The sequence below is a fragment of the Pelodiscus sinensis genome, chromosome 29 (genome assembly GCF_052426305.1).
Source record: "Pelodiscus sinensis isolate ZL-2025 chromosome 29, ASM5242630v1, whole genome shotgun sequence".
Taxonomy (NCBI): domain Eukaryota; kingdom Metazoa; phylum Chordata; order Testudines; family Trionychidae; genus Pelodiscus; species Pelodiscus sinensis.
This window is the reverse complement of record NC_143080.1, coordinates 9,484,874-9,509,405: the sequence shown is the minus strand read 5'-3', so window position 1 is coordinate 9,509,405 and position 24,532 is coordinate 9,484,874. Positions and strand designations below refer to the sequence as shown.

At 45.0% G+C, this 24,532-nt stretch overlaps 1 protein-coding gene across 1 annotated transcript; it reads left to right on the top strand.

Annotated features, from left to right (window-relative positions):
• Window positions 1–24,532, top strand: DCAF7 (DDB1 and CUL4 associated factor 7). Its single transcript, XM_075911528.2, has 7 exons — window positions 1–395; window positions 9,623–9,781; window positions 10,304–10,415; window positions 11,502–11,620; window positions 13,900–14,109; window positions 14,823–14,940; window positions 17,400–24,532. Exons 1-7 carry the CDS (start codon window positions 258–260, stop codon window positions 17,570–17,572), a joined length of 1,029 nt encoding a protein of 342 aa, XP_075767643.1. The 5' UTR covers window positions 1–257; the 3' UTR covers window positions 17,573–24,532.

Below are 24,532 nucleotides of genomic sequence, written 5' to 3'. Positions count from 1 at the left end.
AGGAGGCGGGGCAGCCCGCGTGGTTTCCGCTCCCGTTGTGTGAGGGGGCCGAATCCCAAACGGTCTCCGCCGCGGCGAGCGCTGAGCGTCTCCGCCTTTCGGAGCCGGCCGCGGTCTCCCCCCGCAGCCCCGCTCGGCCCGTCGGTGCCCGGCTTCCGTAGGCCCCGCTCGGCCCGGGACAGCCCCTCCCCCCGCGCGCCTCACCCGGGCCCCCGGCCCCTCCCCCACCCCGGTAACCCGGCGGCCCCGGCCCCGCCATGTCGCTGCACGGGAAGCGGAAGGAGATCTACAAGTACGAGGCGCCATGGACCGTGTACGCCATGAACTGGAGCGTCCGGCCCGACAAGCGCTTTCGCCTGGCGCTCGGCAGCTTCGTGGAAGAGTATAACAACAAGGTGCGGGGGAGGGGCAGAGTTAAGGGTGAGGAGGGGGCGGGGTTACGGGTCACGGGGTAAGGTGGGGTTGTGGGGAAAGGGGCAGAGTTAAGGGTAAGGAGAGGGTGGGGTTACCGGTCATGGGGTAAGGTGGGGTTGTGGGGAAAAGGGGCAGAGTTAAGGTTAAGGAGGGCCAAGGGGCAGAGTTAAGGGTAAGGAGAGGGCGGGGTTACAGGTCATGGGGTATAGTTAAAGGTAAGGTGGGGTTGTGGGAAAAGGGGCAGAGTTAAGGGTAAGGAGAGGGCGGGGTTACGGGTCACGGGGTATAGTTAAGGGTAAGGTGGGGTTGTGGGAAAAGGGGCAGAGTTAAGGGTAAGGAGAGCGGGGTTGTGAGCCAAGGGGTATAGTTAAGGGTAAGGCAGGAAGTGTGGGATCATGGGTTGGAGTTAAGGGTAAGGTGGCTGCCACACTCGGTAGGCCAGTCACGGAGTTCTTTGTGCGGCACTTCCAAGAGAGTGGTGGAAATGTGTCACTGCCTGTTGCTGCGAGCCCCCACCCCCTTCCTGGCCTTGTGCTCCTCGGAAAGCCCATAGGAGAGACTTTGCCACTGCCCCTTGTGCGTCTTCATCGCTGCGCAGGGCCTTGTATAGTTGCCCTGTGGGGCCAGTGAGTGTCCAGGCTTCTTTCTTTCTCCTAGGGGAGATGGCATAGGAGAGTGGTGTGGCTTATAACTTTGTGGAGAACCGTAACAAGATTGGGACAGTCCTGTGGCTGAGGTGGTGGCATCTTACACTGACTAAATTATTACCCACGCATCTAATGTGCTATCCAAATGTGATGTCTAGCTTTAATCAGCAGGCTGTTCGTGCCAGTTTCACACACATAGGAGATTTAAACAAGGAAATGCAATTGTAAAATGGCAAAAGTTAGCATCGGAACAAGGGAGAGTGGAGAGTCATAAGATAATTGTAACTAATTTTTAACAAATGAGTGGTTTTCCCATTGACAATCCTAGTGCCATTTGTGCCTCCAATATAAATCATCAACCGTGAAAGACCTCACACAAACTGGAGGAAATGAACTCTACAGAGTGCTGTTGAAAAAAGTGAATTTCAGTTATAATACTTAAAGATTTACCTCGTGTTGCTCGAGTCCTGAACTCAATTAACTTTTGGGTTTTGGAAAATATCATGCAACTGTCCATGTTTCATTTGAATCATTGCCTTGGGGTAGAGCTAGAAATGAGTGGTTGAATATGCAGGCTGCCCTGGGGAGAGAGGATCACTGTAGCAGCTTGAGGTCAGGTGAGAAGCAGCAATCCATGGCGGATACAGCTCTGGGGACACAGCTGAGGGAGGGTAGCATGTCCCCTGACTGGAGCAGGTGCAGATTTGTCTGTCCTCTGTGCTCTGCAGCCTGAGTGAGGAATGTAGCAAACACTGAATGTTCCACTGCATGAGGAAGGGGAACAGCCAGTAATGTTCCCTCACAAATTGGGGCAGTCCTGGGTGTGGGGAACCCTGTCAGCCCCTTGCCACATGCCTGGTGATTCTGTCTCTCTTCATGGTTGTATGAGGAGCAATCCTGTCCCAGGCCCAACCAGATTCTTACTGTGTTTTAAGTTATGGATAATAAGAGGAAGCTGTATCCCGAATGTGATGGTCCTAGCTCTTACTATTTAGGAGGGATTTCTTGAACAGATGCACACACAAAGACAAACTCTCAAATATAAAGTAGATTAGGTGATGTCAGAGCAGGTGGAAACTTGCAGAGAGAAATATATGTTTCCCTTTTAAGAGTGTAGTGTGGTGGTAGGATGGGAAATAAACTAAGTTTGGGGTTAATGGTCTTTTGGGGGGCCAGGCTTTTTGTCAGAGTGACAGATTAAAAAAGGAATGTAATGACAGTTTACTGCCATTAAAAACCTTCTCGCTTGCAATTTCCTCCAAAAATTCTCTTGACCTGAAACTTTCCGGCTTTATTTCTCTCTCTTACCTTCCCCCCCCCCTCCAAAAAAAGGGAGGGGGGGGCTATTTATACTCTGCTAGATTGAGTTATTTGGGAGGAAAACACTGACTCTCTTTGGAAGCGCCTTGTAGTGAGTAATTCAAAAACATCTGAAGGTTAAAGTTTTATATGTCAGAAGGGAAACACACTCTGAAAAATGCAGTGACAGTCAGCATTTTTCCACGGTACAGAGAGGCTAAAAGAACAATGGGTATCATAATAAAATCCAAAACATTTGATTAAAAAAGTGGCTGCATCCCATAGCTATCTGCATCCTGTCAGGTTACAATCTATTCAAAACATGATGCTCTAGCACTGTGTATGCAAAGCACCTAAAATAACAAATTTGAGGTGAGGTTGATTAGTAGAGCATGGGTAAGGTTCTGTGGTGTGACTCCTGACTGTTAACAGACTCTGCAGCTTATGTGGAGGGGATTGGAGGAGACAGTGCTCTACATCTGGGTAGTGTTTTGAAACGGCTCTAACTTTCTGGTAGCTTTACCTGTCTGCCCACGAGCAGCCCAAGCTAGAAGTATTCTCTAGGCACTTGGCTTTCTATCCCAGACTCCTATCCATAGGAGCACCACAGCCCTTCAGATTTCACATTCCTCAAAAGGCATCTTAAGCAAACACTATCAGACTTGTTTACAGCATGTGCAGGTTTTCGGTTGCATGATGCTAACAAATTCTGATATTGATGGTTATCCATGTAAAAAGATACTTAATGGAGACAGGGAGGTTGTCGTGTTCATGAAATAAAGCTGTAGCTACTGCTTAAGTATTGGTAGTGTTTTCTGAACTTGGTGACCATGCACAGATGCCCCTGCACTCCTGATTGCAAACAAATCTGTAATGTGGAGCTGTAGAGTATGTAATAGTCATTGGTTTGATAATTTGTTAGTTTCAAGGACATGAGGACAGCTTTGCAGGGCAGGTCTGAAAACTGTTGTTTTACATGTGCCTTATCTCAGCTAGCAAACTTACTTGATAATCACATAAGGGAGCCTAATGACCTAAAAAAATTTGTGAGGTACAGTCAGTAACATTTAAAAGAAAAGTTAAAATTAAGATGGCTTTTCATGTTCTTAAACCTCAAAGTTTCTTAGATGTAAAAGAATAGAAGCTACTAGGCTCCCATCACATTTGAACTGTAGAGCCGCAGCAGGGGTAGCAAGTGCCCTCCCCCCCCCCCCCAATCGAACTGCTCGATTAGCTGATTATCCACAATTTAACATCCCTATCTTAGATGTTTCAAAACAGTGTTTCTTACCAATTTTACTCCCCTTGCTTTGGAAAACATTGACTTTTCTGCTTCCCCTGTATTTCTAATTCATTACACATCAAAATTGTAATGAATATCATCCATTTTGTTACTATTTTTAGGAAGGTAGATTTTCTAAAAACACACCAATATTCTTATCTCGTTGTTAATTACAAGAAAAATAAGTCTGTTTTTAAAAAGATCAATGCTCCTCACATTCGCTACAGCAGAACTGCCTACTGTGAGGGAAGTGCGGGACAGATTCTTATCTGGTTTGTAATGCTTTGATTTGGATGTCTTCAAAAAGGAGCTTCTGTGCAGGCATCCTTCATGCAATATAGATAAGCAAAAACACAACAGCATTTCTTCCCCCATCCTTGACAGATAACATAGACCCCTCTACAAAGTCTAATTTATAACTTCTCTAACTGAGGCAGTTCATGCCCTACCATCTGTAGTGCCCTACAATAATAAGTGTACTTCTTGCAGCATGTCATGATGGCCAACTGGCTAGAGCTATTTCCAATCCAGGCAGCTTAGCTGATTGCATCTGTTGCATATGGAATTAGGAGAGAGGCATTTTTGAAAGGAGGAATATCTCAGATCATTTAGTGCCCATCTGATCAAGTGGATTTTAACGAAAGCTCATGATAATATATATATGTGTTAGTCTCTCTGGTGTCACTGTTGATTTCAAATCATTTAAGGCAGTGGCAGGTTCTTAACCTTTCCACACTTTGAGGAGTCTGTCTTATGTACCCCTAAGATTCACCTCACTTAAGCTACTTACTTACAAAATCAGACACAAAAATGCAACAGTCACAACATACGTTACTGAAAAATCACTAACATTCTCATTTTTCTAAGTCAGAATATAAATATTGTAATTGCATCTCAGCATATAGTATGTTGAGCAGGAAATAAATAAGTCATTGTTTGTATGAAATTCTAATTTGTACTGACTTTGCTGGTGCTTTTTACGTAGCCTGCTGTAAAAGATGCTGGTTTAGGGCTTTGTAGGTAAACAGTTCAGGTTTAGACTGGAAACTAAAGCAGTGGTCTGTGCTGCTGCTTGTTGTTCAGTAGTGTTTCTCCACTCCAGTAGTCTGCTACGTTCTGCACCCAAGAAGTTTCTGAACTGGTTTAAGGCACAGTTTACAAGTAGGGGGCATGAATAATTAGCGAGGGGTACAGACAGGACTCTCAATTTCTCTCCAGAGTCTCAGCTTTCACTTAAAAATAAATAAATAAGATTTTTAGCTGTCAAAGTTATAAAGAGTAGGGATGTCAATGTGTAGTCCACTACACAATTAATCGGTAAGCCTTGGCTTATCGATTAATCTTATCGACTACACATGTTCCCCTCTTGGGGGGGGGGGGTAGCAGGAGCCAGTTCCCATGAGAAGGTGGCTTTAAAGCAGGACTCCCATGAGCACCAGATCCGCCTGCCCCACCCCACCCCCAAGCTGTTGTCTCTGATAGAGAGGAAGCAGCAAGGAGAGTGAGAGGGGCAAGCTGGAGCCAATATGCGTGGGGAGCCGGCTTTTGGCTCTCTGCACATGCTGGTTACATGAACCCACCTGCCCTCCCTTTGCTGCCTCCCACTGAAGAGAGCTAGTTTTTGTAAACTGGCTCCCCTAACAGGCCAGCTCCTGCCTGCCATCCTGTGCTGCTGCCTCTGATACAGAGGCAGGGACTATTGAATAATCATGTAACCGATAAGATTTCATGCAGTTACACGACTATTCAATCACACTTTATCTAACATCCCTCATAAAGAGATGTTTCAGTCACACTTCCAAGGCTTTCACCTGAGTTTGCAGGGAATTTGGTGCAGTAATAGAGTTGTGAATTATCCCCTTTGTTGCAGTGGGTACAAACACAAATGCTATTCACTCCACTGTAAGCTTTCATTACTCTCCAAAGCATAGAATACCTAGATTTCAAACCAGCAATGTCACTATCCCCATGTTACTGATGGGGAAACTGAAGCATAGGTGATGGTCCAGCAGGCCTGTGACTGAGGCAGAGTAGAACTCAGATCTCCAGTGCTTTAGCCATTAGGCAACACTGCAGATATAAAGGAAGTACTACTATGAAAAATGGCACAGACCAGTCTCTGTTCATCTGGAGATAAACTTGGAAAAGCTGATTAAATGTGTAGTTCTACACAGGCTGCATTGCAGTAATCGGTCTTGAGGTGACAAAGGCATGTATTATGGCAGCGCTGGGCAATAATTTGGGGGGCACTCAGAACTTGGTAAGTGGTTGAGGGCTGAGCTCTTCTATGTTGATGAGAGTTGGGTGCAGAGGGAACTCAGGGTAGGGGGTTGAGGTGCAGGAGGTGCGTGGTCTGGAAGGGAGTTTGGGTGAAGGAGAAAGTTGTGACCTGGGGCAGAGGATTGGGGTGTGGGGTCCAGGAAGGGGTATGGGTGCAGGAGAGGATTCTGATGTGGAGGAGGAGTGTAAGAAGGGGTGCAGGCTCTGAGAGGGAGTTGTGACCTATGGTAGGGGTTCAGGAGGAAGTGGATTGCCAAGTGCAGGCTCTGGCCATGAGACACTTAACCTAGGCAGCTCCCAGTCAGCAGCCCAGTGGGACCTTGGGCAGCTCACTGACTGCCACATAACGCTCAAACCGGGGGAGTGGTGCTGCTCCCGCCTCTAGCACAATCCCATTGGGTGGTTTCTAGCCAATGGGGGCTGCCTGTTTCAAGAACAGGCAGCAAGAAAAGCACCACTCCCCCATTCCCTCAGGCTCTTATTCATAGCACATGGCCCTGCAGCCTGTGTAGGGGCGGGGCAGGCTCTTGCCTGAGAACTGTGCTGGGCTGCTGGCCGGGAGTGTCTCAGATAATTCTCCCAGCCAAAGCCTGCCTCTGACACCCCAACCCTTCCATCCTCCCAACCCTCTGACACCCCACTCCTACCCCACATAACCCAAACCCTCTGCCCTCCTCCCGAGCCCATATCTCCTCTCAGACCCTTGCCCCGGATCACAGTCCCCTTCTGCCGTAGGTCACAACCCAAATCCCTGTACTCCAATCCTGTGCCCCAGGTCACAACTGCTTCTTTCACCCAAACTCCCTCCCAGACCTCACAGGCCCTTCCTCACCCGAATCCTTACCACAAGGTCCCTTCTGTACCCAACATCCATCCCATACCCTGCGATCCCCTCCATTAATATCATGGAAGATTGTGTCGCTTGACTGCTTTCCAAAATCTTGGCGTGCCCCCTCATAAAAAATTGCCCACCCCTGGTGTAGGCGGTTGTCTTATCACAGTCGTCTTTGCAACCAGAATAAAAAACTGAAGCTGTGATGTTAGTAAATAACTAGCCAGATTGTCAGCATCAATTCACACTTTCCCTACATCATGTATTCACACTTTAAAAATGTTTTATTTTCTGTTCTGTTGAGACCATTATGTGTTTCTGGCAAACAACATTGGTATAAGTAATCAGGTGAGAGGCGTGGGAGTATTCAGAGAAGAGGCCTGGCTGCGGTGGGAGGCAGTTCTGTCTTCTTCACTAGAGCTATGTCTACATCACAGAGTTTTTCCGGGATACTGGAGCTATCCTAGAAAAACTCTTTCGCATCCAGGGAACGTGTCTGCTCTTCCAAAAAAATGTTCAGAAGAGCAGACACGTTTTTCGGCATCTCTGTAAACCTCGTTTTACGAGAAAGAAGGGATGTTTCATAAAGGGGGGGATTCAACATTTGGCCCAGTCTAGACCAGCCAAATGTTGGAAAAGCTTTTTCTGGAAAAAGCTGTTCAATTTGCGTAGCTTTTTCCGGAAGAACAGTGTAGTGTAGACAACCTAGGAGTGGAAAAAGTATTTCTGCCTTCCAGAGCAGCAAGATGTTCTTTAACGTTGTTACACTCAAGTCTGTTTCAGATTAGTTCTAAGCTAGAAATAGCCTTTTTCTATGGCTGTGTAAAGCCATTTGAATTTGTTATGACTGAGTTCATTTGGCAATGATTCAATTAGGCACAAGTTGTCTTGCGATCTTAACTTCCTTTACTCATAATTTTCCCTCTTCTCTGGCCATTTCCCAAACTGTCAGCCTGTGTCCCACACAGACAGTGCCCCGCTTCTCCCCACTCTTTGCTCACCACTTCCCAACTGCCAACTTGTGCCCCAACTGGAGAGCGCCCTGCTCCTCTCCACCCTTCCGCTGCCACTTCCTTAAATGTCACCCTGTGCCCCACGTACAGTGCCCCTCTGCTCCCCACCCCTCTCCTGCCATCTCCCTAATTGCCAGCCTGTGCCCCACATAGAGAATCTAATAATCTTCCACCACATCTGTCCAAGTACCACCTTATCTAATATATAAAGGAGAATGTTTGTAAGTTTGTGCGCTAATAACTTGGACAATATAAGAGCTACCACAACCAAATTTTGCATGGGATAACCTTTCCTCCAGGAGAAGGTTTTAAGGTACTTTTGGACCCAATTAGGGTCCCGCCCTGCCCCCCGTGGCACCTGCAGCTCCGGGCATGAGCTGGGGTGCCCCTCCCTCGTGTAGCCTCCCCTCCACCCGGGGTCGCTCCCCACCTGCCACCCCCCCCCCCCCCCCCCGGAAACCAAAACCGTCCAGCCTTTCTGCTCAGCTCACTGGGCCAGGGGTGGATATAGGGCAGGGCGAGCAGGGCAGCCACCCCGGGCCCTGCTCTACAAGAAGCTCCGTGCATGCGCCGTGTCAAAGGGGGGCCCTGCGAAATTGTGCTGCCTTGGACCCCACAAAATCGTCATCTGCCCCTGCACTGGGCTTATCCGAGCAGAAGGAATCCGTGTGCTTGCTGCAGCGCACGACGGAATGGCCGGGTTAAACCCTCACTTTACTGTGAAGCTAGCTGGCTGCTGTTCGTATTGTGAGTGGGGCTCTTCTGTGTCTGGTTCCATTGGGGTTAGATGTGAGCTCTGAGCTTTTGCTTGTCAAGGCAGGGCAGGTGGATCCCTGAGCCAACCTTGCAAAGAGAAGTCCTCTTGCTACCAGCCGCATGACTGTGGACTGTTCTCCTGGGGGCTGGCTGCTCGGTCCTGGGGGGAGGAAGGTCCTGCTGCTCTCAGAGGGTCTGGTGTGGGTCAGGAGCCGTCAGCCCCCAGGGTTCCCTCCTTTCCTAAATTTTCTAAATTTTGTTCCTCCGGTTTCCTGAGCAACGCCGGGTAAGTCCAGCTAGTCTAATATAGAAAGGAGAATGTTTGTAAGTTTGTGGGCTAATAACTTGGAAACTATAAGAGCTACCGTATCCAAACTTTGCATAGGATAACCTTTCATCCAGGAGAAGGTTTTAAGGTACTTTTGTACCCGATTGGACCCAAGCTCAAGCTGTAAAAATCAAAAAGTAACACACTGCGCTGCAGGGGCCGCCCTGCCCACCGCATGAGGTCCCCAGCACTGTCCAGGACTCGCCCCCTTCCGCCCGCGAGGTTACATAAGCGACCCCCTTCCCCTCCCCCATGCACCCTCCTCCACACTGGCACACAGTGCCCCGACCCCCATGTGCACAATGGCTCGGGCACCCACCCTGCCCTCTGTGGCACCTGCAGCCCCGGGCGCGAGCTGGGGCGCCCCTCCCGCGTGTAACCTCCCCTCCACCCGGGGTCGTTCCCCCCCCTTAGCCCCCGCCCACCCGGGGGATGACGTGGACCTATATTTTAGTCCCTATAGAAATCAGTGCAACTTTTCTATCATTCGAAAAAAGATGATGGACTACGGTTTTTCTTTATTTTGTTCCTCCAATTTCCCAAGCAATGCCGGGGAACTCCAGCTAGTAAGTTTATAGTGTGGCCATGGCCTAAGTAGAAACTTTCATTGAACAATGCACAAAGATACCCAAGATTTTCCCCTTTGTCATAGCCAATTGTAGACTCTTAAAACTAGTATGTCATTTATACACATTGTCTTGATCATGTTATGTACATGATTATTTTGCTAAGCAGAAAATTGAAATTAATAGACATTTTGTTTTTTTGCAGGTCCAGCTGGTTGGTTTAGATGAGGAGAGCTCAGAGTTCATTTGCAGGAACACCTTTGATCATCCATATCCTACTACAAAGCTGATGTGGATTCCTGACACCAAAGGAGTGTATCCGGACCTGTTGGCAACCAGTGGTGACTACCTGCGTGTATGGAGAGTAAGTAAATAGCCTCTTGAGAAGGATTACATGTGTACCATTAACTTCATGGCATTTTGATTCCCTTCTCTCCCAGTTTATTTCTTTTGAGGTGGATTATCTCCAGTATTGTGCTCACCATATTGCAGGGGTGTGGGATATAATTAAAAGCCAGCATAGTGGATAATTTGTCTTTTACCTGCCTTCTCAAAGTAGCACAGAATTTCTCAATAAAAATACCCTGGTTGTGAGCTGTCTTAAGAATTCTGGGAGTGTCAGAATGATGAAAGTGGCTTATGAAATGCGATGGCAAGGCTCAATAGTTGCTGTTGGAACAAAGCCTTGTTAGGTATATATGCTCTTCCCTTTCTCAGTTTTGGTTCCAACCGGCTACGAGCTCTTCACAAAAGAGAGATTTATGGAAGAAACTAGTGTTAAATGCAGTTAAGAATTGCAGTTCTGAAAGCCTGTGGGGCACCTCTTAGATTTTGCAGCCAGGCCATTCAATAAGGCAGTGATTGTGTATTTAACTTCTCCTTGAAGGTGGGTGAAACTGAGACCCGACTGGAATGCTTGCTGAACAATAATAAGAACTCTGATTTTTGTGCTCCATTAACGTCATTTGATTGGAATGAAGTGGATCCTTATCTTCTAGGTAAGACTGCTAAAACGTTACTCAGTATAAAATTGACCATATTGAATCTAGCCCAGGTGCACAGTGACTAGAACTTACTAACAGCTGATGGGTGTTCTGTGGCCAGGTTTCTACATTACAAAACCCCTGCTGCCTTAAGTGTCACAAGAGTGGACTGTGGAGTCTGAACTCTTCCCCCCGTTCCTCTTGCCCCAAATAGAGGAGGCATTTCCAGGTCAGGGTTGTGCACAGGGGTTGAGGATGTTCCCTGGCTGCTCTTTGAACTGAACCTACATATTGAATAGAGAGGGTTTCAGTCTTCAGGGCAGTCAAACTGGCCCCTTTTGTTAGTGCTAAATTTGTACAGAGACTCTTCTAGAACATTTCAGCCATCTGACTGCGGCTGAAAATGTTGGACAGAACATAGCCCCGGTAGTATCATTACCCCATGTCTGTTCCAATGAAATGCTTATGCAGCAGCAGGATTTAAACCATTGAAAGCAGAGCATTGTCTAAATCTAATGTGTGGGATGAGGTGTGAATCCAGGATGATGTATACTCCCTTTGGTGCATAGTCATACCTCCACTAAGATCAGGTTGAAGTGTGAAGAGAGATCAAGGAGGTCATGTATCCCTTCTGTAGTAACTTTTATTTATTCCAGTGTTTCCTTTTTTGCAGAATTTTGCACCCCTCAAAGGCTTCACTTCTACCCTTGTCGGGCTTTAGAGCTGATGTTCCAGTCAATTTCGTATAGGGTAGGGGAGTTCACCCCAGTGGGTTATCTTTGCCTATCTGTGTAGACAGGCAGACATGCGTGCTTTATACTTGATTCATCTTTGGGAGGGTTTTTGCAGCTATGAGGGCTAGAGACTTAAACATTTCTTTATAACCTGAGTCATGGGCCACACATTGTGCAGGCGAGATTCAATCTGTGACCATAGTTTAATTCAGGCATGTCAAACGTTTTAATCATCATTTTAATCAAGACTTTGCTCATGTCATGTTTACCCATAGATTTCAAAGTACACATGAGACTACTTCTGTAAGTGATTAGATTGCACTTTTACAGATCTTAGTGCCACCACTTACCAACCTTTTTGTTTTAGGTACCTCTAGTATTGACACAACCTGTACTATTTGGGGCCTGGAGACTGGGCAGGTGTTGGGAAGAGTAAATCTGGTATCGGGCCATGTCAAGACCCAGCTTATTGCACATGACAAAGAGGTGATAATATTGCTCTTCCTTTCCTCATTCATACAGTTATCTGCATTACATCTGTTGAAATCTATAACTGAAACGTATTTCTCCAATTTTTGTCCAGAAAAATCTGAGGATTTAGAAAACAGTTGGATTGTACATTATATATTTGTCTAAAATTAAGTTGCCTGTAATCTGAAATTCTCCATAGTTGCTTGTGCTCCTTTTAGACTGTAGATGGTAGAATATTCTACCATCTGTTTTGTTCTAATCCAGGGGTGGGCAAATACTGGCCTGCGAGTTGGATCCTGTCCCTGAGGTTAGCCCTTGGCAGGTCCCCACGATACCATATTTACCTATGCCTCTGCAAGTACTGGGGAGCGCTGCTCCCATTGGCCATGGATCACCATTCCTGGCCAATGGGAGCTGCAGTCACCTGTACCTGCAGAGGCACAGATAAATATAGCAGCAGCAGCCCACCAAGGGCTAATCCTGGTGAACCACTCACCCTTTTATTGCCCACCCCTATTCTAAACTTGATACTGAATGTCCTTTCTCATTCAGTTACGGGTTTGGAGGATCAGGCCTGAATGGAAAAATGCTTATACAGGGACTTTCTGATCTGGCAACATCTGTGGTCTGGCAGGACCACGGATGTTAGACCAGAGAGCCGTAGCCGCAGAGATTGAGAGCTGCTGGGAGTGGAGCCGGTCAGATTGGTGGCAGCCCACAGAGCCAGTGACCTGGAGATAAAGAGCCCTGGGAGAAACTGCCATCCTTTGGGGGGGGGACAGGGATAGGGAGCCCCAGGAACAGCTGTGGCCCAGCAGGCGGCTGACCAACAGGAGCAGGGAGCCCCAAGAATGGCTGCTGCCTTATACAGGGCCAGGCGGCCAGTGTCAAGAAACCCCAGGAGTAGCTGCTGCCCTGCACAGGGCTGTGGCCAGGGAGCAGCAGAGCCAGGCACGTGATCCAGAGGAGGTCAGGCCTCTGGGTTCTCCCAGGGCAGCAGTCAGGGGAGGAGCCCCAGGAGAACCCAGACACCTGACCTCCCCTGGTCTGGCAAATGCCCTTATTCGGGACAACTCAGGTCCTGAGGGTGCTGGACCAGGGAGGTGTCAGTGTACTACCTAAGGTAGACTTATTCTGCTCCCTAGCTCCATTTATGAGGGAGTGGAGCAGGGAATCTTTACTGACTGTGCCTCTCAGAGGAAGCTCCCGTGAGCACTCCTGTATGTGGGGAAAGAAAGGAAAGGGTTCTTTGTTCCCTGAGACTTTCTGCCCCTTTACTTCAGGGAGCATTATTAACATCTTTAGTAGTTTGAATTAAACTTGAAGCCTGTATTCCTCAGCAAAGTTTCCACCAACCTCTTCCTCTCCCCTCCCTTCTTCCTTAAGTGTTGTCATAACATGAAAAGTGTTTTGTTTTATACTATATTAAATGTGTGGTATAAAAGTCATCTTGGGGTGCAGGTCATTCTAGACTTTGAACAAAACCTGTAAGACCTGTGTCCTATAAAGGACCTTTTTATTCATTTCAAGCTTCTAAAAAAATTATATATATATATAGTAGTAGTAGTAAATTTCTTATCTCTCCACTATTCTGGTTAAGTTGTATTAGTTTCTGGATTCCAACTCCTAAAGCCTCAGAAGATGGAATTAGAACTGATACATTTTTAAAGACCCCCCTCTTAAAAAGTTATGTTCCTCTAAATTTCCCTTTTACGGGGATAACCATATTCTGAGCTAGGGAACAGGCTTCTGTCTCTAGCTGCATCATTGGTCAGTAGACTATATTATATATTCCACCAAGAGATTGGCGATATTTCGTACAATTTGTTGCATTTCTCAGTAAAATCATATGCCTGGTAACATGATGAATAGTCAGCGATGCCATTCTAATTAAATGGAAACTTCCCCTTAGTGCATTCCCCAGACAGAACGCATCTGATAAGAAACTGATCCCACCCTGGATCATAAGACTTTTGTATGTTTCTCTGTAAATAAGCATACACACTGAGCTACATGTGCTACATGATGGTGATATTTTTCTTGGAGTGATAAAGGCCCAGGTGCAGATAAGAGCTGGAACTGCTTTTACAGCGGTGTGGTTAGCACTCCTAGCATGCTCCCATCTCAAACTGCAAGAGACTTTGACATGATGGTGTGCTTTTTGTGCATCCACTAACACTAACCCACGTGGGGAGGAGGAAGAATTAACAGGACACGTTCCTTGAAAATGGAGAAATAGGAACCCAACTGGAATGTTAAAATAATGCCGTCTTCTCTCCTCTATCACTGAGCAGGTGTATGATATTGCATTTAGCCGCGCGGGTGGCGGGAGAGACATGTTTGCTTCAGTTGGCGCAGATGGCTCAGTGCGGATGTTTGACCTTCGTCATCTGGAGCACAGCACCATTATCTATGAGGATCCACAGCACCATCCATTGCTGCGTCTCTGTTGGAACAAACAGGATCCCAACTATCTTGCAACAATGGCCATGGATGGTATGGAGGTGAGGCAATGACTACTTGCCCTATAGGCTTCAGCAGTTGGACTTTTTAGATGTGTTTATTGCTCAGTCAATGCTTGAAAACATTTTGCAGGAGGAGAATGGTATGTAAGTGCTTAATATTGGGTATCCAGGACAGGGTTGTAGATACGGATTTGCAAGAAGCCTAGCTTCTGAGCAGTATTGGATGAGCTATTCTGTGGAGTTGTTCACTGCATTGTACACTGTTCACTTCAGTTCTCATGTTGAATTTCAGTGTTAACACTTTTTTTAATAAAAGCCAGCTTGATTTCGTATGTCTACTAGGTCTGTGCGTCTGTAATATGCAGCTGTAGGTCTTGAGGAGTTGAAAGGCTCCTCTAACCTGCAGCTGATTTTGACACTGGTTTTTGTCACGCTCATACTCAAGATCCATCTAGCTCCAGTGACTCCAAAAGGCACAGAGTTTTGTTTAGTTTGACATCACCGATTCCCTTGCCTGGAACTGTAACTTCATAATTCACTCTGCCCTTGTTACATATTACACAAGGTGTACACAGTGAGCTCTGTAGCTGCTTTCAAAAGACCTAACTAACCAGATATTATTTTTAAAACTGCTTTTGGTCAGTCGTGTATATCGTTGGAGACTGCTGTGTTCATAGCAGTCTGCCAAAATGTCTTGTTTCTTTCAAGGGTTTTTCTTCAGAAAACAAATGTTTTTCCTGTTGCTTCCGAAGGTGGTGATTCTAGACGTCAGAGTTCCCTGCACGCCTGTTGCCAGGTTAAACAACCACCGAGCATGTGTGAATGGCATTGCCTGGGCACCTCACTCTTCCTGCCATATCTGTACAGCAGGTGAGCAAGGGAAGATCTGTTCTGCTTCTCAGTTCCTCCCTCTTTGGGCTTTCTGTTCCCCCAGGAGCTTTCTGAATGTATGAACTTCTAGCCTGGGATTCCTGCATTCATTTCCATTACCTCTAATGTATCCAGTTGTGGGTTGTTTTCTCTCCTTGTAATAAAACTATAATTACTAACTGTCCTCACTTCTGCATTTTTAGATTGTGAGGAATTAAGTATGGCTACTAGCTGAATGTCTTGTGGAGAGCCCTTTTCTGGCGAAGGTGTAATATATTTGCGCACACTGCAGAGAGGTTCAGTATATGGCTACTTCAAATCCATTAGACCATACTTTGATTTTGGCTGTGTACATGGGCTGCCATTGGGAACTGGGCACTAAGGACATTAGCTGTTGTGTAATTGAATAGTCATGTAACTGCAGAAAACCTTATCAGTTCCACAACGATTTGATAGTGCCCTGCTCCCGGGGAGCCCCCTGTCACCTCATGCTGCTGCCTTTGTTTCAGAAGCAGCAGTGTGGAGTGGCAGGCAGGAGCCAGTCCACAAGGGGAGCTGGTTTTTAAACCAGGTGATGGGCTGCCTGCTGCCCTGTGCTGCTGAATCTGATACAGGGGCTACTGCCGCAAAGCAGCCTCTGTCCACAGTGGGCCGAGGCTTGCTGCAGACAGAGGCTGGTTGCTCTGTGGGATGCAGAGCGGCCTCTATCAGCAGGCCCGAGCTCCCTGCCGTGGAAAGAGGCTGCTTCCTGGCACAGCTTCTCCTGTGTCGTGTCCGGTTCTCTCCTCTTTTCCCCTTTCCCCTCTTCCCCCTCCCCCCCGCCCAGCCATTGCTGCCTGGGTAGAAGGCAGATGGCGCTGCAGAGCCGGTATGAGGGGGGAGCCTGTTTGAAAGCCGGATCTCTGTACATATGGGCTCCAGTCTACACCCCTTACCCTTAGTGTTGCGTGGGGGAGAGGAAGGCCAGGCGGATCTGGTGCTTTTAAGCCAGCTCCTCATGGGCACTGGCTCCCGTTTCCTCCCTCTTGCTGCCTCTGATACAGAGGCAGCGGGACGGAGGAGGGAGGAAATGCATGCAGACAACAGGATTAACCGATAAGCCCAGTCTTATTGGTTAATCATGTAGTCATGTGCACAATAACATCCCTTCTGGGCACCCATGTCTGTAGTCAGAAAATCTGTGCAGTTCTCTAAGAAAATTGTGCAAGCCTCCTTTCACACACAGCTTAAAACCACGTACATTAAAGATAGGAAAGGTCTCCTAGGTTCCATTTAGTACTGGGGTCAGCAATCTTCAAACCAAAGAGCCAAATTACATCAAAATTCAGAACAAATGGTCAATTAAGAATGCCCATTTGCTTGACTGAAAATATACAACTTAATATAAATTGATAATTGACATGATTAATAATAGCATAAATGAAACATTGACTTTATTTAATGGGACTTCTGCAGCATCTTTTTGCACATTTCTTTGAAGTTTACATCATAACTGTTCAAATCTAGCTTCATGCCACATTCAGGCTGTCTTCTGTCACTCTTATGGCGGGGCTGAGGAAATGGGGGTGCATGAGTTTGGTGATGTGTGAGTATGAGGGGCTCAGGGCAGGGAGTTCAGATGTATGATGGGCTCAAGATTGGTGTGGGGGTGGTGCAGGAATGTTATGATGCTGTGGCCAGCTGGGGGCTGGGCCCTAATTGGGGCTTGTTGGCCAGGCTTCATTGTTTAAATAAAGTAAAATATTATGTCCAATGCAAAAGGTTTCAACATTGTCTTTATTTATGGCAGGAGTGGGAAACCTTTTTTGGGTTGGGGGCCACTGACCCACAGAAAAATCAGTCGGGGACCACACAAGTGAGAAGCCAAAAAAAAAAAAAATCCTCCAAAACCCCCCAACTGAAACACCTCACTTGCCTGGTGCTCCAGCCCTGTGGGCAGGGAGCACTGAGGTTCAAAGCCTCAGGCCAGATTTACTCTTCTGGGGCTCCTCTTTCCCCCACCGCCACAGGAAGCCAGCGCTAGCGTTCCAGTCGTGCAGGGAGCCGTACGGCTGTAGCACCTGCTGCTGGGGGAGTTAGGGGGGAGGGGCTCCAGAAGAGGTTGCTAACCCCTGGTCTAGTCCATCCCCTTGGCTAATGCAAGATTGTTCTTGTCAGTGTATGTTCAGTGCTTTCTCCAACCTGTTTCTTAATGTGTCTATTGTTGTTTCCACCATTTCTCTAGAGACCGTATTACAAAGGGGTAGTGATTTAAAGACCTGTACAAATAAGGGTGGAGTGGGGTTGTTTCACTTCATGAGATCTTGGTTTCCTCCATATTCAGGAATTGCCCAGTTGGATTTTTCACTGAGTATTTTTAGCTTGCATTTGCAACTGTGTCCTGCTAACTAGCCTCAGTAATATGCCTGTACCTAGTTCTGAGATGACTGGTTCTAATTTTGTCTTACCTCTTTTTGTAGCGGATGACCATCAGGCCCTCATCTGGGATATCCAGCAAATGCCTCGTGCCATTGAGGACCCTATCTTGGCCTACACAGCAGAAGGGGAAATCAACAATGTACAGTGGGCATCAACTCAACCGGACTGGATAGCTATCTGCTACAACAACTGTCTGGAGATCTTGAGAGTGTAACACTATTGGTCTGTGCCAAACTGAGGCAGGGCTGTATAATTTCCCCTCCCCTCTAAAGTAAGAACAAACATGTTTCAAGTGGCCAGTATCTTTTGTTGCTTTGCATCTACTGTTCCAAGAAACTGTTACAGGAGTTAATGGCAGGTGTCGGCTGTCCCTACAAGACTCAGAAGCCGAAGGGACACACCCAGCCTCTTGGACATTCTGGGTTTTGATTTTAATATTTTTCTCAATTAAAAAGTTCTGTATATCTGTTTGACTGTGTTAATGAGCATTACAGACTTTATATGACTGTTTTAAGTTGTTGCATATGTTCATGTGTCTGTCAGCCAGCTGAGGCAGCACTTACATCTATCCAACTAATTGGAAGTGCAAAACTAGGTGGAAAGAAAAAAATATTAATATTAACCACCACCTTTGCAGGAATTGTTAATCATTCCTGTTACTGTCCCTAAACCATTGGAAGGTTTATATGTTTTTATATATTGGACTAAGTTTCTCTTAAGTAGATTCTTCATCCCACTTCTTTTTGATATGTCATCCACTTCTATAAAGCCCAAAGTGGGATCTGCTGATACTGGGCCATAAGCATCATTGTAGGCTTCCTGGCAGTATAACTGTGGCTGTAGCTATTGCCTTGGATATGTGCCCCTGGCCATTTGGTCAGAATCACCTGGTGCTGTGAATTACTGTTACTTGTTGCACAGTTCTTTCAGCTTAACTGATGCTAGAGGCAGTTGTTACTGTGGTGGGCCTTTAGTTAGGTCAGAACTGAGTTATTGAGTCTCTCACAGCTGTATTACTTAACTAAATGGTGATAGGATTCATGGAGAAAAGATGCTAGCATAACTAGAGCTATTTTTGAAAATCTTTCTGGAAAACAATGCAACTTGCAACAGATTTTGGATCGACACATCCAGTCAAATGATTCCTCTAGAACGCTTCCAATTGGAATCATCATAAAATGGTTTCATACTTTCCAGTTTCCTTTTGATTGGCTACCGTAATCTAAGCAAAATTCTGTATCTAACTTCTAGCACGGAATTTCTGTTGCATTCAGCGCATCTTCTTGGGAGTTCAAGAAAGTGAAGAGCTAGCCTTTGTCCCTAAAAGCAAGGAGAGAAGCGTTAGCATCGTAATGTCAGATCTTGTTGGATGAATATGATAGAAACAGTCACAATAGTGGGGCTACTATCCAAAGGCAAGTCTTGCCCCTGTAAGGAAAAGTTTCCTAAAGTAACATACCGGATTTGATCTAAAATAAAAGAAGATGCCTAATGTGATTCTCAAATGGAGACCTTGTGTTTGGCTCTAGTTATCACTCTTAAGTACTGTCTCTTTTGTAAAAGGAGCAGGATAGGTGTGGTATGGAGGGAACTTTCTATTTTCATCCAGGTTCCCTTTCTGAAATGGAAAGGTTAAAGGGGGGTGGTGTCAGCTTTCTGTCACCATAATCCTTTGATTAAAGCTCCTGAAGGTTAGCAAAATTCTGTGTATCTTACCATGTGGTAGTTTGAATGTTGTCATTCTCTTGATTTGATGAGCTATCTTCAGTACCCTTCAGAAGAGAAGGTGACAAACTGAACACAACACTGTGGTGAGGTCTACGTACTGTAATGGTAGACTGAGCTGATGAGATCAATATCCAGATCAGCTGACACCAATTGATACCTTGAAAGACAGTCTTGATATTGAGTGAAAACCAAAGGCAGCATTATACTTAAAGATAATATCATACTGGAAACCTGATATTCTTAGAAAAATGAATTAAAAGTAGCTTTGGTTACAAACACCTTCTCTCCTGAGTCCTTGGCCAACTCTCTTGTAACCACAGCTGCTGTCTCTCTTGTTCTGATATAAGGACAGACAGGGAAAACTAGCCACCTGAAGTCAATTAAACACTCAGTCTTGCCTGCTGACCAATTAAATTGGAAAAAGAGATGTCTCCTCTTCCATTTGTAATCTTGGATGTTTCTAATAACAGGCAAAAAATTATTCTTCTGATGACTTTAACCACGTCCCTGGAAAACTGAGTATACAAATGCACAATCAAATTTATCTGATCACCCCTCATTAGCGAGAGAGATTTACTTCTGTTAACAGTGCAGCGCCAACATCTCTCTGGGAGAATGAGGTGCATTCTGTTTAGTCTCACTCATCGTCAATAAAATTGATTACATTCAGATTACAAAATTGTACTGTTGTGAGCCAGAAAGAACTGTCTTGTGTTCAGATTCCTAGCGGTTGGCATGGTTGCCAGTTAGCTTCCATGTGCATCTCTGGTTTTCTAAGCAAATTTGCTCTGGAAATCATTGTTGCACAGGTGTGAAACTTGGTCACTCTTCAGAGTAGAGCTGCGCCTTTAAAATTAGAACTTAAATATACAAGCACATCCAAAAAACGAAGTTGCATTTCTCGTAGTAACATTGACTTATTGAGTAGGCCTCTTTTGTTGCACTTGTAACACTATTACATGAAAAATTTTTGCTTGTACAAAAATTCTTGCAAATGCAAATACTAGGCCCAGCGTAAACAAGCTAATCTCAAAAGTGTAAACTTTTTGCTTCCTGACTAAATGTGTTTACATAACATTGCAATAAGTTTTGCATTTTGTTTTTGGGGAAGTAGGATTTTGGAGGAGATGGGGGAAGGACTGCTTTGTATTTAAATAGTCCCAATTAGGCTCTGAAGTTTGTTGATGTAAATTATGTGGGTAAAGGCTGAGTTTGCTGCTGCTTGGCTGCAGACAGATTTCTGCAAGGCTCGGTTAAAAATATAGCTGTTCATCTGTTTCTAGCTGATGGTTTCAGCAGTAAAAAATTATAGTAACAATATACTTTCATCTGAAATCTTAATATTTGCAGAATTACAAAGAATGTATCAAAAACGGTGGCCCTCATGGATCTTAACCATTTCTTGTCTATCGTTTTCTCTAGTCTCTCATGTTGACAGGTTCATGTTTCAATTAGAAACTTGAAATTTCCTACAAACTGCTAAGAATCGGGCCAAGCATTGAGCTTATGGTTTCTCTGCCCATTACTGACGGTATTATGCAGAGAGGTATAGAACATGCGTCTTGATTCTTCTTTGTAGAGTCTTGTACCATGCCCATTACTGTGGTATCTGAATACCTTTACATCACTCTCTTCCTCCTGCCCAGCTGAGGAAGGGAGATTTTCATAGAACTGTTTTAGCTGATGTAGTGAGAGAGAGCATGAACTTTTTTGCATTAAGGAAAGTGAATAAACTAACAGTTGAAGGGATTTTCCAAAAATATAATCCCACCTAAACCAAGAACAGCGTTTAGACCAATGAGAATTGAGCAGTAAGAGCTTGTGACGACGCATCTCGTTTTCACAGGCTGTTATGAATAACTGTATGAAGTTGTATACCTTTCACTACCAGCAGAAATGGTACTATTTCATACAATGAGGAGACCTCAGCTTGGGGACTTCTTCCATGAGATTTCTTGTCAAACATTTGTGGCTTTGTCTGTAGGGATTAGGCTCCTGATCCAAAGTTCCTGGAACACGGTGGAAGCATTCCTATAGGCCTCAGTGAGTATTGAATTAAGGCCCTATATCCTTGCTGCCGTTCACCTGACCAGTTGGCTACCTTTGGCCTCTTTACTTGCCTTGGGTAATATCTACAATGTCTATACAGAATTTTGCCTGGCGAGGGGAGAGAGGGGACTTTAGACGAGTGGTTCTCAGCCTGCAAGCTGCTTGTGGCCCATTCAGCACATAGCTGCAGCCCATGTGACCGCCTCGGGGCCATATGGGTAGTGTGGATGCAAACCACATAATGCAGAGAACTGCATGTGTGGCCCACAATGATTAGTAGGTTGAGACCCACAAGTGCAAACTTTTCCTAAGTATCTGTGAGCTTGGCACAGAAGTTGCCTAATGGTACTGAAGTGCCATTTCTCCTCCCACTTCACCAGTTTTGTGTAACTTCTCTGGCTGGCTAATTCCAGCTATTGGGCTGCATTTTGAAAATCCAACAGCCCTGGTCACCAATGATCACAGGGGCAGCTAATGTGTTTTGGCACCCAGTCCAAAGATGTGATTTCCATCTTAATATAAAATGTGTGGTGAGACTCTAAACATTAGCTGAAGGATGGGCTTGTGAATGAGTGTGTTAAATCTGGATATCATAGAATTAAATTTGTTTGTGGTAAATTGTTGCAAGTAAACTTGCCCTGCCATGTGCTATTTAATAGGCAAGAAGCTGAGAGTTTTGACAATCTCCTGAGTAAGAAATTCAGGTCTCAAAGTGCAAAAAGAGAAGACGTTTGCAGTGCAAGTTGTTCCTTACTTTAATGCCCCCGGACACTTACGAGGAGCCTGTTATGAATCAAAATTCATGAACTCTTCAAAATTTAGTTACGATCACACACCTGCATTGCTCTTTTGAACACCTTGGATAATAAAGGTCCACAACCAGAATAGATTCAGTGTTGAGATGATAAATATGCAGGTGCTTGATCTGTGGCTTTGTGTTTAGATTAATGTTGACCCATACATACATTTTGAACTTAAAGTTTAAACAATAAGTTAAGGAAACTGGACATGCCTGGTTATATGCTTGAAAAGGCACTTTAGCAGGTGTATTTTCGTTAGGAAGGGAATAACCTCTTCTTATCCAGTCCTTTAAGGTTGGAGTTTGACTCTGAACCCTGTGTCTGATTCATAAAACATTAAATACAGTGTGAGAATTTCACGATTGCTGAAGTTCCAAACTGGTTCTGGTTGGCAGCACATAGTGACCTCTTTCACACCACCGCCACCTGAAAGCAACACCAAAAATGTGAGCACTTGAAAATGCTATTAACACTATGAAGTGTGAGGCTTTATATTCAGATAACAGTATGGTCCAGTAGGGATCACTCAAGCACTTGACTTTGCCTTTTGCCCAAACAAAACTTTCTTTGCTTCATTGGGGTACTTCTGTTATTGCCTAGTTGTGTTTGGAGGGCGAGGGGGGGGTGGGAGGGAGACTGGAATTAGGTGCCCTTTAAAACATACAGCAGTAAAGAGGTGGTTTGGGTAGATAGGTGGTATAGGATATAGATGAATTCTGCTGTCTTTGTCAGTTCTGTAATGTCAGTAAAACTGACGTAGCTTTCTGCAACTTAAGATGCAGAATTCAAAGATTTTTAACTTTGTAAATTTTTTGGTACTGACTAGTTTAACTCTTTCAGTACAGCACAGGCAGAAATGGATAAATCACAGTGTGCAGCTGGGTGTACAACAGGGCTGTTCAATTGTTTATAGCCCAATCAAAGTATTGAAAGAGTTAGTCCACTACCTCCATACAAAATGGTTCTGCCACTTCAAACCCAAGGGGAGCATTATCTGTCAGTGGACAGTCAGGATATCTCTGATTTTGGTTGCCTTTCTCTATAAGATCATTGGTTCAAATCCCAGTCTAGACACTGTTTTGACTGGCTGATCAGTGACCTGTATGAATTGAAATTGTTTTCAAATCTGATTCCTAATAGGTAGGAGTACATATGGCTCTGGATGGGCCCCCTTGTTAATGTCTGCAGGGAAGCCCAGGGATTTAACAGTAGGTGGTGCTTTTCCATGCTTGCTTCGCTACCAGATTCCCGTAGAGAAGGTATCTCTAGGTCATAGGTGAGGCAAACTGGCAAAGGGATTGAGTGGAGAAATTTGCATAGCCTGTGCTGTAGTCAGAGGGTCTCAGTGCCTAAGACTTTTGATCCTGCACCTTTCACCAGCACTGAAATAGTAACTGCCATTTGGAGGCAGAGCATAGAGGCAAGAGCAGTTCTAAGAGGACTGCTGGAAAGACTTTAGTCTACCCAATATCTCATATTTGCCTCCTCTGGCGCACAGATACTGAGCATGAATCTAGAACTTCTTTGCTATTGAGAAAAATGACCTGCATGGTTTCCTTTTCAGACAAGCAAACAAAGGACAGGGTTTGTTTTTTTTTCTAATTCTTGTAAGATTCTGTCGCCACAACAAACTACAGGCCCTGTAGTTCCATCTCTTATTTGTACCCAGTAGTCGGCATCTCTTGGAATTTCAGTTTTCCTATTTGTAAAATACACACGTTTTCCTTTAATGCGAGAGTATAACTGGTCAGGCACATCGAAAGAAGGCATAAAGAGCTTGCTAAATAAAGGGGGAAAGACTCTAGTAGTAAATAGAGCTGCTGTGAAGCATGTGGTTTGGTTTGGTTTTTGACAACCTGGTGGACACAAATTGTGGCGACTGCTATTTAAAAGGAACTGATTCTACTCCGGTTGCCAGCAGTGTGCAATGTAATGATTAAATCTGTTGAGCCCAAGCTTTTTTACCACTAGTAGTTAAGTAGGAGATTTTCGCTTCTGTTGCGTGTATTCCCTTCTGCTGTTCCCATTTAAAGTCTCATTGTGATAACTTCCTGAAGGTGTGATCTTTGTAGCATGATTGTACAAACATACATATGAAATCCAGATTTCTTGTTCTCACTAAAATGTTAAAGCAATAGTGACTTTTTACTACTGTCCTGCATAGCCAGGGTGTTTGCACCCTTTTTTCCTCCCTCTTTCATAGTGCTTGAGATTTGCAACTTTACTACTATACTGTACTAGAGGAATCATAGCATCTCGTTATCAGGAGACCCATACATGTTGCCACAAGTAACTGCAGTGTCCTGGTATTCCTTTTTTATTATTTTTATGAAGAGAAAGTGTAAAAGGCTTTGTTACAATGGATTTTAACACCCAAACCCTGAAACCATATTATTGAAACTCTGTAAATTAAGTCAATCTTTTATGAAACCACTTGAAAGTGGAATATTGCATCCTTTTATGCTATTTCCTGCTTCCTATGTAGTTTTACTCAATTTTTTTAACCTTTTTAAGTTTCAACCACCTGTGTATTAGGTACAGTATTTTCTGCCTTTCATACTTTGTAATAAAAATGGAACATTTATAGATTGATTGCA